This window comes from Notamacropus eugenii, chromosome 5 (assembly GCF_028372415.1).
Source record: "Notamacropus eugenii isolate mMacEug1 chromosome 5, mMacEug1.pri_v2, whole genome shotgun sequence".
Classification (NCBI taxonomy): domain Eukaryota; kingdom Metazoa; phylum Chordata; class Mammalia; order Diprotodontia; family Macropodidae; genus Notamacropus; species Notamacropus eugenii.
The window spans coordinates 308345996-308361612 of record NC_092876.1 but is presented as its reverse complement, the minus strand read 5'-3'; the positions used below and the strand labels follow the sequence as shown (position 1 = coordinate 308361612).

Below are 15617 nucleotides of genomic sequence, written 5' to 3'. Positions count from 1 at the left end.
TTTAGACATATACTAGCTACTTAACCCTGGGGAAGCCATTTTAATTTCTTTATACCTCAGTTTCCTCATCTGTAAAATGAAGATCAAAACAGTGCCCATCTCCCAGATTGTGATGATCAAATAAGACAGCATCTAAAACACTTTGTAATCCTTAGCATACTATAATAATGCTAGCTTTTTATTTTTAATCATCAATTGGTAAAGAGAATAATGACTCAGTGTTTGTATGTGTGTGTGTGTGTGTGTGTGTGAGCATGAGGGGCAGAGTTGGTACTAAAGCTTTGAAGAAAAGAAACATTCTTCATTCCTGCTTCAAGAGAGGACATGCCTGGTAATAGAATCTCTGCGGCAATGACTTCAGAAACATGAGGAGAGACAGACAGACAGATAATATCCATTGTAAGGTCCCCATCTCCCTTTACAGAATATCTCTCCTCTCCCATAGGAGAATTCAACAATGTTGCCTCCCTCCCACCTTGAAACAAGATTTCTCTCGCCCCCTTTCCTTTTTTCAATTCCTCCCTTTGCCTCTTCACTCATTCTCTTATAGGCTGTCCTCTCCTTGACAAATTACAGGAATTATTTTCCCTTCTTTGTTAGTCTTTGATTTGATTAGGATACATCACATATTTTTTCCTTCCTCCCCTCCCCCATGTGTGGAGACTATGTCTTATTCATTGTAGCAGTCCTCACAGTGTAATGACACCTGGTAAGTTACCTGAATGACCTTGGACAACTCACTTCATCTCTGCCATCTTAGTTTCCTCATTTGGAAAATGAAGCTGTTAGACTAGATGTTTTCCTTATTTCTAAAATCTATTATCCTGTGATCCAAGAGACTCAATAAATCTTAAAGAAGTGGATGGGATTCTGCTAATAAACCAGAATATAATGCTTTTAGAAAGTACAAGGGGTGTATAGGGGAGGTTGAGAGAAAAGTTTCCCATGCTAATATTCAAAAATGAGAATTCAGTCCAAGGGAGCAGAAAGCTCACTAGAGGAAAGCTTTCCAAAGCACATTTATGTGAAATAATGGTGATGTGAAGGCAAAAAGCATCAAGAAAATCTTTTTTTAATTTAAAAAAATCATCTATGCAATATTGTACAGAGTAAATGATTCAGGCAAAATTAAGGTATTTTTTTTTAAAGGATTCATTGGAACTGAATTCACATATATAATTGATAACACATTCCTTGCTTTCTCAATGGATAAAGGAGGGACCAAGGGAGGGGGAGAATTTGGAACTCAAAAATTTTAAAAATGAATGTTAAAATAGATAAAATATAAAAAGAACTCATTTGCACCCTCCCCTCCCATTATAAACAACCCTCAGTTCTAACAAAGACAAACAATTAAGCAAAGCAAATCAATGTATTGGTCATATCTGGAAATATATCCCTCTTTCTGAACGCATAGTTCAACTTTTCTCTGTGGAGAAAGGTTGAAACATTTGACCTTCTGTCCTTTAGAGTCAGTGTTCAATATAAGTCTTACAAATCCAAGTTTCTTGAGTTTTTTTTAATGAAATTTTAAACTTGAGTATTCACTACCAGTTCTCTTGAATCATTCAACTTTAGAAGTTTATTTTCATATTTAATTAGCATTCTGTAGCGGATTAAAAGTATGCCTTGAAGTCAAGATAACCTGAGTTCAAGTATAATCTCTTCCTCCTACTAGCTAAATCACTTAACTTTTCAATGTTCCAGGTAACACCTTGTTTAAGGTAATTAGTTATAGAGTAGCTACTCATTTGTATTGATAGAGGTAGTTTCCCCAGTATGGAAGTTCCTACGCACATTAAATCACAGGAGTAGACTCACCTGTCCTACCCTCTTTTCCTCTGCCACTTCCCCCAAAATGCAATCAACTGTCCTGTTTTAAGGATAAACCATTGGGGAAAAAAGTTCTAGAAGTTTCTGAAGTTAAAAAAAAATTGCCAAGTGAAATATTTCATAGGGAGAAAGACAGTAGAGGCTGGATAATCCACTTGTAAGGGAGTACCATTTAAAAATAGTAGTAGTTCTTGAGTTAAAAAAAAAAGAAATAGAAGATGCTAAGTAGGTTATTATTAACCTTCCATAAAACTCCAGAACTAAATATACTAGAAAGTTATCTGCAAGAAGTCAGAATTTCTAAACATTGAATATGCAGTGCAAATTCAGTCTTCTCAATCAAATATGCTCTTCTTTTCTGAATAATGAAATGAATGCATTGCTCCTGAATTGCATTAAGAGTGTACTTTACCACTGATTTCAAAGGCCTCCACTGAAGAAAACATCATTTGGTCCACAGCTGGCAATCTGTTGGTGTGACAGATGACCTCTTCCTCCTTAACACTCTCTTGAGTTTCCATTGTTGTTGCTTTATAGTAGGCATAAAGTCCTAGAGTTAGCAGAAATGCTTTTCCACTAGAGGAACCGCAAGATGAATGACTATCCCTTTTGTTTAATATTGCAGCTATTGGAGACATTGGTAGAGGTGGGGATGGGGTGGGGCACTTCCCCTTGGCTGTGATTTCTGAATTTACAAAATGTTTCCTAACACAAACCAAATTAACCATTTCTAAAAAATCATCTGTCCACATGTGTAGGTCCTGGCCAGAGCAGCTGGTTAAAAAAGGTAGTGGGAATACTCTGGGTGCATCCTGGACCCCTTTCCTCCAAGGCCAACATCAAGGAGGGAGACTCCTCCAACCTGCCCCATCAGAAATTCAGTGCTAGGTTGAACAGATCATGGAACTAACTTCTGCGCCTACTCCTCTGCCTACCCCAATCCTACCCAAGCCTGCAAGACCCAGTTCATTTCCTGCATCTCCTTAAAGTCTTCCTTGAGCATTTCAGTTTATTCTCTCTTTGGACTGAATTCAATTCAACAAACATTTATTGGTGGCTTCTTTGGGCAAAGCACTCTTTTCTTTTCTATCATGGACCGCTTTGGGGTTCTGATAAACCCTATGGACCCCTCCTTAGAATAATGTTTTTCTAATAATTGAAGGAAATGTTAAATTTCAATTAGAAGTTAGTGAAACTAAAGATGTAATTCCTCCCACCTCCCACCCCCAGCCTCTATTATCTTTCTCCCCTTTTAATATTTCACTTGGTAAATATTTTTCAACTTCTAAAATATTTTCCCCTCAATATATCATCCTTAAAAGAGGACTTTGGTGTTTGTTATTGTTCAGTTGTTTTCAGTCATATCCAACTCTTTGGGAACCCATTTGGAGTTTTCTTGACCAAGACACTGGAGTGGTTTGCCATATCCTTCTCCAGCTCATTTTACAGATGAAGAAACTGAAGCAAACAGGGTTAAGTGACTTGCCCAGGGTCACACAGCTAGGTAAGTGTCTAAGGACAGATTTGAACTCAGGAAGATGAGTCTTCCTGACTCCAGGCTTGGCACTTTTTTCCATTGTGCCACCTAGCTGCCTACAATTGGGGGGATGGGAGGAGGGATAATAGGAGGAAATCAGGGAGGACAGCCGACTCTAGACCTGTGATTTCATGGAGATAGGAACTTCTCTACTGAGGAAATGACCACTGCCAATGCAAATGAGTAGCTACTCTATAAATGCCATATCAGATATTGCCTGGAACAGGGAAGGTTAAGTGAATTAGCCAGTATGGGTCAAAGACAGGACTGGAGCTCAAGTTGTTCTGGCTCCAAAGCCAGCTCTTTTTTCCCATGGTGCCACATTATTTCTCAATTTCCATTCTGTGGTGGGAAAATTCTTGGTTCCACTTCCTTATCTTTGTGCTTCAGAGTTAATATCTATAGAAATGAAAATTGTCTTCCCCTCTTGTCTCTCCTCTAGTTTCATCCCTGTTGAGCTCAGCCTACACAATGAAATCCTGGCTTTCCCCAGAAATCACCACATCCCTGACCATACTTTCCAATTCTGAGAGCTCCTCTTCTCATCCTGTCACTTACACCCCCAGCCCCCAAACTGGTCCAAGATGAGGAGTAGGCATCCTCCTAGCTCTCCACTCTCACTTCCAAACTCTACCATCATCACTCATCGGCTTTTCTTCTTTTGAGGTTGACTTCATCCCTATCTTTATTATCTATTCCAACTCTTGTCACTATTGCTTTATAGCAAACCCAAAGTCCTAGAGTAAGCAGAAATGTTCTCCAAATGGAGGAAGTGAAACAGGAATGATTATCCCTTTTTAATATTCCGGCTATCTGAAGCACACAAGATACTTCCTTTTGGCTCTGATTTCTACATTTGCTGACTTTCAAGCCTTTCTGGTTTCTCAACAATTTCAATATCCAGCTCACGGTCTCCTTCTCCCCCAGCCCCAACAACCTCTTGCCCTCAATTTTAGTGATTTCGAAATATATGCTGGTGTTGCCTCAAATGCCTTGACCCATCAGTTTATCAGTGTTCTTCTCATGCACATTTTATGAATGTCCAACATCATGCCACCTAGAACTCACAAGGATTGGGTCCTAGGAGGTCTAATTTCAAGGTCAGAGAAGGAGGTGGGGAGGGATGCCAAAATTGCAGAATTGAGATCTCAAGGCCTCTTACTCCAAAGGCTTGACCTGTAGAACCCACCATGCCCACACATACCAGAGCCAGTCATGAAGGGAGAAAGCTGCTTCAGATTTATTTACACTGGAAAGCACCTCTGTGGGAAACTTGTGGAGCAATTTCCCCTATTGATATTGACATTATTAGGAACTTTTCACTTCCCTGGGAAGGGAATTTCCCTAGAACCCCAGTGGTATTCAGTGACTGCTAACCAGCTAGCCCAGATCTCCACCTGTGATCCAGGCGGAAGGAATAAGCCACTAATCATAGGTTTGCTTTGGGTGAGGATATTTAAGGAAGACAGATTATGAAGCAGCATTTCTCAAAACATGACCATGCATACATGGGGGTCCTGTAGACCCTTTCAGGGAACCCAAGAGGTCAAAACTATTTTTAGAATAATACTAGGATGTTTAAATTGCTGACATGGCAAATGAAAGAAAAAAACACTACAATTCATCAGCAGTAGGGATGGGCTGTACTGAACTTTTTACTGGTTTCCCTTGTGACCAAATACATGACTTTATAAAAGAGTAGAACTACCAAGTCCCTTTGTGGAGCAGCTGGATCCTACCAAGGGCTTCATTGGTCTTGTTCACTCTGTTTTTATAAAGAGCTTCCATGCACACATCACATATATTCATTGTTTACCTTTAAAACAAGTTTTGTGTTGTAGTTATGCCCCCAAAGCATAGTGCAAGTCCTTTGGGCTCTAAGATGTCAAGACCTCACCACTCTTGGCATAGACCAACAACAGCTACCAAAGTCCCAGCAACCTCTCCCTGGTTTTCAGAGGGCAGCCAAGGTAGAGGGTTTACAGCAGTAGAGTATGTGGTACAATGCCTTCACACTGCCTTCTGACACAGTAGAAGGTAAGATTCAGGTTAAAAATGTTTTAGTTTTAAGAATTTTATTTGTCTGTACAGTATTTATAGTACTATAGATTTCATGTGTTATGAAAAGTAAATCTTCTTTTATTCAGATGTTAGTACAAAAGGTCACAGAATTCTAGGGAACACAGAAAAATGTTTTTCATATTATAAATTTTATTTTGTGTACTGCATTTATGGGTTATTTCATGGTTACTATGTTAGGGAAGATTCATATCAGAATTAATGTTTTGTCATAAAGAATTGTATACAGAAAAGTGTTATTTTCAGCAATCTCTAGTAAAAGTTTTGGTGGTCATGGGAATCTAATTGTCTGTTTCCCATAGGTTCAATGTATCAACATTCATATTTTTTACTTTAGTGACATTTTCTAGGTACATTATCCCTATGCAAGTTAAGGATTGGTTGTATATGAGAAAGTAAACCAAACAATCTAGATGGAATGAGCTCTGCCTTGGGCAACTACATAGCTCAGCTGAGAGAGAGAGTCCCACATCTTACCCGAGGAGAAATGCCCTGAAGTTTCTAGTGTGGTAAGCTGGGAATATGGATATGATCCAAGTTCTAGATGTTAGCTTCTTCTCAGAGTCTTTCTCTCCCTTCAGTGACCTAAAGAGAGGTATCAGCATGCTTCATCTTCTCTCCTGAAGCTGGAAGTCGGAAAAACCTAGATCTCTCTTTTTTCCTACTCTCGCAACTTTTGCCGGCCCTGGTCATTGATTTCTACCATTAAAGATGGAATTTCATCCAAACGGCAGTTTGAAGCAAGGGTTACAGAATGACATATAGGAGAAAATGGGATGGGAAAAAAAACAGTGAAAAGAGAGGGAGAAAGAAAGAAGCATATAGTGGTAGAGGACAGAGAGTGACTTTATGCCCCCTTCCTATGTCCCACCTGCCCCACCTCCATCAATGTTCTCTGGGACCATATACCGTACTTCCGTTCTTTTAGTTAGGTATGTAGTGGTCCCAGGTAGATTCAGATTCCAAGTCACCTTAAAAGGTGTTTGGGTCTAGACACTTAGCTCTTGTAATAGGAACAACATCCTAATCCTTCCCCTCATGCATACTAGGCTAGCTGTTTCCTTAAACAGCATTGTGATCTTCTTCTATACTTGGTTAGCTTCAGAGACCAAAACTTCAGACTACTAACATCACTTCCTGGTCACCTGAGTTCACAGAAGCCACAAGGAGTGTCTCAGGTGCTTGGATGATAGATTATGATGAGTCACTTAGGCAAGGAAACTTTGGTCAGCTAAGTGAACTTGAAGAATTCTTCATACTCATCTTTGTTGAATATCATCCTCCTACAGCTAAGTAAATTTCCTTTTGATCAACAAGTGTCTCATTTTGTTCCAATATCAGACCTAACACTGGAGATGAGCCAGAGTCTGGCTTGATTGAAACATAATTATCCACTTGAAGTGGGGGGATGGGCAGTACAGAGGAAGGTGAGCCAAGATTGTTTGTCCTATTTTTGGTGATATTTCTGGGGATGGTAATTGCTTATGGTAAATCCACACTCCCCCCTTTAGCTCCCCACTCCTGGGAGGTTAAAGAATAAACTGTCTGTGGGCTTTCAACAGGAGAGGCAATGTGAGTATGCTCTGGGAAAGTCACTTTGACTCAGTTTCCTCATATGTAAAATAAGAGTGATAACAAACACTTGCCTTCCAAGGTTGTTATGAAGATCAAGTGAGATAGTAATTCTAAGTTCTCAGCACAGTTCCTGGTACATAGTGCTATATAAATATTAGTTCTCACCATTATTTTTAGTTCAGAGATATTTCTGGAACTGGGGATATGGCATTATGCCAATTGCACCCTTATTTAATTAATTGAAGACAGAAAGGAGTGTACTGCATTGGTTTTTAAAAGTTTCCATTCTCACCCTTGAACTCTGTGCTATGAATGAATTCTCTCTGTCAGTCTCAGTGAGGAGCCCTGGAAGAACACAGAACTCAGGGCCCAGGAGCATTTCCTCAAGTAAAACAGAAGTTGCTATTGCATTCATGTCAGAAATAAAGACCACATAACTGGTTTAGAGGTTTTGTTGTTTTTGAGGTTGTTTTAGATCTTTTCCTCAGCAAGGAAAGACAGAGTCAGGCCTCAGCAGAGGCTTCTTGATGACTGGCTCAAGTAACACTTCATCCTGGAATAGAATTTATGAAAATTTTGTCTTTTAGCCCACCTTACCCTCTACTCCAGGGAAATTAAATAGTAAACTATCCATGGCCATTCAGCCAAGAGACGATATAAGTTTGTTCTGTGTTCTTAACAGCCCTAGCTTGAAGATAATTTTAAGTAAATTATGTTTTGGACCCTTCATCTTTACTAGGCCTTCCAGACTTAAAATTTGAACTTACAAGTTATACCAGGGGATTTCATCAGAACTCACTTTACCTTCACAGCATTCTAAAGGGATTGAATTTTTGAGGATTAAAATTGTTGGCCTAGGGGTCAGAGCCAAGATGGAGAAGTAAGAGCAACGACTCACTTAAACTCTTAAACAAACTCCTTCAGATACCTCTAAGGAGAGAATCTGACCAAACTTTGGAGGTGCAGAATCCAATAGGAGGCAGACTGTGGCAGATTTACAGTCCAGGACAGAGTGGAAGGTCGATGGGAAGGATCTGATCCATGAGGGTGAGCCCACAGTGTACAGCGCAGCTCGTCCAGTGCAGCAGAGCATGAGAGCCCCGGGGAGACCTAAGGCAGCAGCAGGTGGAACAGCAGAGCAGCAGCCCAGGGTGAGAGACCAACAGAGTCAAGCAAGTGACAGCCACTGAGCAGGTTACAAAATAAACCCACACAAATCTTCTGCATTCCTATATATTAGTAACAAAGTCCAACAACAAGAGATAGAAAGAGAAATCCCATTTAAAGCTAGGGTAGACTATAAAATATTTGGGAGTTTACCTGCCAAAACAAACTCAGGGACTACATGAACACAATTAGAAGATACTTTTTGCACAAATAAAAGTCAGAGCTAAGTAAGTGGAAAAACATCAGTTGCTTATGGGCAGGCCGAGCCAATATAATAAAAATGGCAATTCTACTTAAATTAATTTACTTATTTAGTGCCATACAAATTAAACTATCAGATAATTATTTTCTAGAGCTGGATACAATAATATCAAAATTCATCTGGAAGAACAAAAGGTCCAGAATATCAAAGGGACTAATGAAAAGAAAGTCTAGGGAAGGTGGCCTAGTGCTACCAGATCTCAAATTGTATTATAAAGCAGCAATTATCAAAACCACTTGGTACTGGCTAAGAAACAGAAGGGTAAACAAGGGGAATATGCTAGGTACTCAAGACACAGTAGGCAATGAATATAGCAATCTCCTGTTTGATAAACCCAAGGAACCTAGCTTCTGGGATAAGAACTCACTGTTTGACAAAAATTGCTGGGAAAATTGGATAACAGTGTGGTGGAAACTAGGCAAAGACCAATGCCTGACACAACACATAAGAATAAAGTCTAAATAGGTACATGATCTAGGTATAAAGATTGATACCGTGGACAAACTGAAGGAGCAAAGAATAGTGTATTTATCAGATTTATGGAGAAGGGAAGAATTTTTGACTAAAGAAGAGATAGAAAACATTATGAAGTGCAATATGGATAATTTTGATTACATTAAACTGAAAAGTTTTTGCACAACCAAACTCAATGCAACCAAAATTCAGAGGGATGTAGTATATTGGGAAGGAATTTTTATAGCTAATCTCGGGGATAAAGGCCTCATTTCTAGCATATAGAGAGAACTGAGTCAAATGTACAAGAATACAAGTCATTTCCCAATTGATAGATGGCCAAAGGATATGAACAGGCAGTTTTCAGAGGAAGAAATTAAAGATATCTATAATCATATGAAAAAGTGCTCTAAATCACTTTGATTAGAGAGATGCAAACAACTCTGAGGTACCACATCACACCTATCAGATTGGCAAACATGACAGAACATGAAAATGATAAATGTTGGAGAAGATGTGGGAGAGTTGGAACACTAATTCATTGTTGGTGGAGCTGTGAGCTGACCCAGCCACTCTGGAGAGCAATTTGGAACTATGCCCAAAGGGCTACAAAAATGTGCATACCCTTTGACCCAGCAATATTGCTTCTAGAACTGTATTCCTAAGAGATCATAAAAACGGGAAAGGGTTCCACATGTACAAAAATATTTATAGCAGCTCTCTTTGTAGTGGCCAAGAATTGGAAATCAAGGGGATGTCCATCAATTAGGGAATGGCTGAATAAATTATGGTATATGAATGTAATGGAATACTGTTGTACTATAAGAAATGATGAGCAAGAAGACTTCAGAGAGGCCTGGAAAGACTTTTATAATCTGATGCTGAACAAAAGGAGCAGAACCAGGAGAACTTTGTATACAGCAATGACCACAGTGTGTGAGAGTTTTTTCTGGTAGACTTGGATCTTCATAGCAATGCAAGGGCTTAAAAAAAATTCCCAATGATCTTCTAAGGCAAAATATCTTCCACATCCAGAAAAAGAACTATGGAATTCAATTGCGGAATGTAGTGGATCATTTTTGTGTGTGTGTGTTTAATGTTTTGGTTTATTATATGATTTCTCCCATTTATTTTAGTTCTTCTACACACCATGACTATAGTGAATGTATTCAATAGGAATGTATGTGTAGATCCTATATAGAATTGTATGCTGTCTCAGGGAGGGAAAAGGTTGGTGGAGGGCAGGTAGGGGGAAAAAAATCTAAGTTTTATGGTAGTGATTGTAGAACACTAAAAATAAATAAAATTAATATTAAAAATAATTGAATATAGCAAAAAAAAATTGTTGGCCTAGTAGTGATAACCACCTTGCCCTGGTTCATGAAGCAACAGTTGACCCTGACCAAGGGGACAGTGGCAGCTTGGTAACAAGTTGGCACTGTCATGTGCAGTAGCAAAAGCAAACTCAAAGTAGCCCATTGATTACTGTAATTAATGTAAGACTGATCAGCCCCCTCCTCACTGCTGCCAGCATGCAACCCATAGCACCTGTCATTGTTGAAGGACCTGTCATTGCTTTATGGCATCAAGGGGAAAGTGAAAATGGCTAGCCAGCCCCATGGAGGTGGGGAAATTCCTTAGAGAGCCCTAGGGTAATGATTGTGTATTCCCTCCCAGGAAAGGAGAGGCTTTGGCTGGTGGGGCAGGGAACATCAAGTAGCTGAGAGTACATGACAAGAACCCTGGTATTGAATAAGGATCAGTGACTGTTCAGGAAATGTTACCCCCTTTGCTGTAGCCCCAATGTTTCTGAGTGAATGGCAAAGACTGGCAATACCCACCCCATGAGTCTAATCTTTAGACCTAGGTCTTGGTCCTTTCTGGGAACCTTTCCAGATTTAGTCACTCCATCAGTGAAATATTACATTGTTTGTATAGCTTATGCTATTTCTGTTTTAGTATTTCTCTTTCTCTTTTAATTCTGCTGCATTATGCTTCTTGAATTCCAGAGGTCAAGGTTGGGCAGTAACAGCATTAGTCATTTAAGTGGCAAAAGAACCCTAGCTGACCTTAAGAACCTTACCATAGGGGAGGAGCCAAGATGGCGGAGTAGAAAGACACATATGCTAGCTCCAAACCCACAGCCCATAAAATATCTGTAAAGAAGAACTCCCAAAAAATTCTGGAGCAGCAGAAGCCACAGAACAATGGAGCAGATGAGATTTCTGTTTCAGGGAGACCTGAAAACCTGACGTGAAAGATCCATCATGCACCGGACCTGGAGTGGAGCCCAGCCCTGCCTTGGCTGCCCTGCACCAAGAGGAGCAGATCCGAGTAGTCTTCAGGAACAGAATCTCCAACAGCTGCGCAGGTTCCTCCACCCATAGGTGACAAGGGTCAGTGAGATGGTCTCTTTGGCTGGTCGAGAAGGGAGTGGGGTGTCCCCATAACTCAGGCCCCCTCAGGAGGCAGCAGTAGGGGTGGCAGCAGACAGGGGCTCCCCAAGCAGGCAGGAGCTCGGATCCATTGTTGAAGGTCTCCACATAAATCCCCTGAGGGAACTGAGCCCCTGCACTGCCCCCACCTGAGCACCTGAACTTAATCTCACACTGAATAGCAGCCCCACCCCTGCCCAAAGCCCTGAGTCTGGGAAGCAGCATTTGAATCTCAGACCCCAAGTGTTGGCTGGGCGGATCTGGAGGCAAGGTGGGTGTGGAAAGAAAACTCGGAAGTCAAGTCACTGGCTGGGAAAATGCCCAGAAGAGGGAAAAAAATAAGACTATAGAAGGTCACTTTCTTGGTGAGCAGATAATTCCTCCCTTCCTTTCAGATGAGGAAGAACAATGCTTACCATCAGGAAAAGACACAGAATTCAAGGTTTCTGTATCCTATACATCCAAAATAAATATACCATGGGCTCAGGACATGAAAGAGCTCAAAAAGGATTTTGAAAGTCAAGTAAGAGAGGTAGAGGAAAAACTGGGAAGAGAAATGAGAGAGATGAAAGAAAAGCATGAAAATCAGGTCAGCACCTTGCTAAAGGAGACCCAAAAAAATGCTGAAGAAAATAACACCTTGAAAAAGAGGCTAACTCAATTGGCAAAAGAGGTTCAAAAAGCCAATGAGGAGAAGAATGCTTTCAAAAGCAGAATTAGCCAAATGGAAAAGGACGTTCAAAAGCTCACTGAAGAAAATAGTTCTTTCAAAATTAGAATGGAACAGATGGAGGCTAATGACTTTATGAGAAAGCAAGAAATCACAGAACAAAGCCAGAAGAATGGAAAAATGGAAGATAATGTGAAATATCTCATTGGAAAAACAACTGACCTGGAAAATAGATCCAGGAGACAATTTAAAAATCATGGGACTACCTGAAAGCCATGATCAGAAAAAGAGCCTAGACATCATCTTTCATGAAATTATCAAGGAAAACTGCCCTGAGATTCTAGAACCAGAGGGCAAAATAAGTATTCAAGGAATCCACCGATCACCACCTGAAAGAGATCCAAAAAGAGAAACTCCTAGGAACATTGTGGCCAAATTCCAGAGTTCCCTGGTCAAGGAAAAAATATTGCAAGCAGCTAGAAAGAAACAATTCGAGTATTGTGGAAATACAATCAGGATAACACAAGATCTAGCAGCTTCTACATTAAGGGACTGAAGGGCATGGAATATGATATTCCAGAAGTCAAAGGAACTAGGACTAAAACCAAGAATCACCTACCCAACAAAACTGAGTATAATACTTCAGGGGAAAAAATGGTCTTTCAATGAAATCAAGGACTTTCAAGCATTCTTGATGAAAAGACCAGAGCTGAAAAGAAAATTTGACTTTCAAACACAAGAATGAAGAGAAGCATGAAAAGGTAAACAGCAAAGAGAAGTCATAAGGGACTTACTAAAGTTGAACTGTTTACATTCCTACATGGAAAGACAATATTTGTAACTCTTGAAACTTTTCAGTATCTGGGTAGTGGGTGAGATTACACACACACGCACACACACACACACACACACACACACACACACACACACACACACACACAAAGACAGAGAGCACAGAGTGAATTGAATAGGATGGGATCATATCTTAAAAAACTGAAATTAAGCGGTGAGAGAGGAATATATTGGGAGGAGAAAGGGATAAATGGAATGGGGCAAATTATCTCTCATAAAAGAGGCAAGCAAAAGACTTTTTAGTGGAGGGAAAAAGAAGGGAGGTGAGAGAAAAACATGAAGTTTACTCTCTTCACATTCCACTAAAGGAAGGAATAAAATGCACACTCATTTTGGTATGAAAACCTATCTTACAATACAGGAAAGTGGGGGAGAAGGGGATAAGCAGGGTGGGGGGGATGATAGAAGGGAGGGCAGTGGGAGGAGGGAGCAATTTGAAGTCAACACTCTTGGGGAGGGACAGGATCAAAAGTGAGAATAGAAGCAATGGGGGGCAGGATAGGATGGAGGGAAATATAGTCAGTCTTACACAACACGACTATTAGGAAAGTCATTTGCAAAACTACACAGATATGGCCTATATTGAATTGCTTGCCTTCCAAAGGGAATGGGTGGGGAGGGAGGGTTGAAGAGAAGTTGGAACTCAAAGTTTTAGGAACAACTGTTGAGTACTGTTCTTGGTACTAGGAAATAAGAAATGCAGGTAAAGGGGTATTGAAAGTTATCTGGCCCTACAGGACAAAAGAGAATATGGGGACAAGGGAAGGGAGGGATGATAGAAGAGAGGGAAGATTGGTGATAGGGGCAATCAGAATGCTCAGTGTTTTGGGGTGGTGGGAGGGGACAAATGGGGAGAAAATTTGGAACCCAAAATTTTGTGAAAATGAATGTTAAAAGTTAAATAATTTAAATAAAAAAAAGAAAATAACTTTGAATGAAGGCAAAAGGGATTTAGATTACCTCGAAAGACATTATTGTCACTGAGTCAGTCAATAAAAGTTTATTTAGTGCTTAAAAAAAAAAAAAAGAACCTTACCATAAAGTGATGGTAGGAGCAAATTAGGCTTGCTTTGAAAGGCATTATGACCTTAAAGACTTGATTTAACTCAGGGGACTAATGGTTGTTCAGTCATTTTTCTGTTGTGTCTGAGCATGACCCTGCTTGGGGTTTTCTTCACGGAGGTATTGGAGTGGTTTGCCATTTCCTTATTCAGATCATTTTATAAAGATGAGGAAATGAGGCAAACAAGGCTAAATGACTTGCCCAGGGACACACAGCTAGCGTCTAAGGCCACATTTGAATGAAGATAAGTCTTCCTGACTCTAGGCCTGGCACTCTAACCACTGTACCACCTAGTTGCCCCAGGGGCTAAAGGTTCAGACTATTGATGTCATTTCTTCGTTACCTAAGTAAAAAGCATTCATGAGGAGCTCTAAGGTTCTAATGCTTGGCTAGTGGAGGAGGATGGTTATTTCAAGCAAGGTCAATTAAATAAACTCAAGGCAATGGCTAAGTTACTCTCTTTTAGTTAACAGGCAAATGACCTACCAGTATTTAATTTTGTTCTAATATCAAACCTAAGGTTACCAGATCCAGCCCAACCCAGAACAGCACCATGACTAGGGAGGAAATTGCAAATGAACTGAATTGTATGTCCATTACCAGTGCTCCATTATAACTGCAATATTTGAGGAAGAAGAATGAGTGATGCCAGTAAAGTATTAACTGACCACAATTTTATTGCTTTTGAGTTATAGAATTGAAATTCAGAACCAGGTAAGCAAGCCTATGGGGTCTGGAAAGAGTATGATTATATTATCTTCCAAGAAGTTATTCTATCTGATGATGGAATTGTATGAGAAACTATGAGGAAGGAAGTTTCTTAAGAATTTAAGAGAAACATCTTCCTGGGATCCCTTAAATCCTATCACATAGCTGCCAACTCATAATGTTAGCCCTAGACAAAAAACTTCTAGTTTATTTTTAGATTAATTTATTTTATTAAGGCTGATACTATAAACAAACTAAGAGAACAAGGAATACTTCACCTGTCAGATCTATGGAGAAGGGAAGAATTTATGGTCAAACAAGAGATAGACAACATTATGAAATGCAAAATGGATGACTTTCATTATATTAAATTGAAAAGTTTTTGCACAAATAGATATTTCTACCATCATATTGAGTACTCTCCCCTTTCCCCATCACAACCTCACCTTCCCTCTCCCACACACATACATACCACACACAGGCAGGAAATCTACCAGAGAAGCAATACACTTTGTCTTGGTTTTCCTATACTTTCCCTCATTCATCTTGTGACTGTGCTTCCCCAGAGGTGAGATAGGTGGTGTCAGTTTTCTCATATAGGTTAAGTCCATAATGATAAGGTTATTCAAATACAATCTTCAATGTTTTTCTGGTTCAAAATTTGTTCTGAAACTCTTTGCTGTCACTGTAGGAGCATGGTTTGAAAGCTCCATATATATCAGGTAATACCATAGATCTTCATTAGTTGGGAAATTAGATGGTGAGATCGATCTCTTCTAGATGCAATTGAATCTGTCAAGAATTCTAAGAATGTATGTGTGTGTGTGTGTGTGTGTGTGTGTTTGAGTAAACTGATGGTGAGAAGGAGAAGTGAAAAATATATTTTATTTCCTTCCTGGCTTTGAAAAATTGAAGTATGAAGGAACTACCACACCAAACCAGAGCTAGATGGGAAATTGTGGTTTGTTGTTTATGAATATAAA

General features: G+C 39.8%; 1 protein-coding gene across 2 annotated transcripts in view; it reads right to left on the bottom strand.

The window, feature by feature from the left end:
* Positions 1-15319, bottom strand: part of MARCO (macrophage receptor with collagenous structure) — a 69812-nt gene extending 54493 nt beyond the window's left edge. Inside the window, exon 1 of one of the 2 annotated variants that reach the window (XM_072613302.1) lies at positions 15107-15319. In XM_072613302.1, coding sequence (XP_072469403.1) covers positions 15107-15245 — 139 coding nt within the window. In that variant the 5' untranslated portion in view covers positions 15246-15319. Of the gene's footprint in view, positions 1-2245; positions 2420-15106 lie in introns of those variants that run through there. The other variant, XM_072613304.1, reaches the window with a different exon arrangement.
* Positions 15320-15617: the final 298 nt, after the last annotated feature.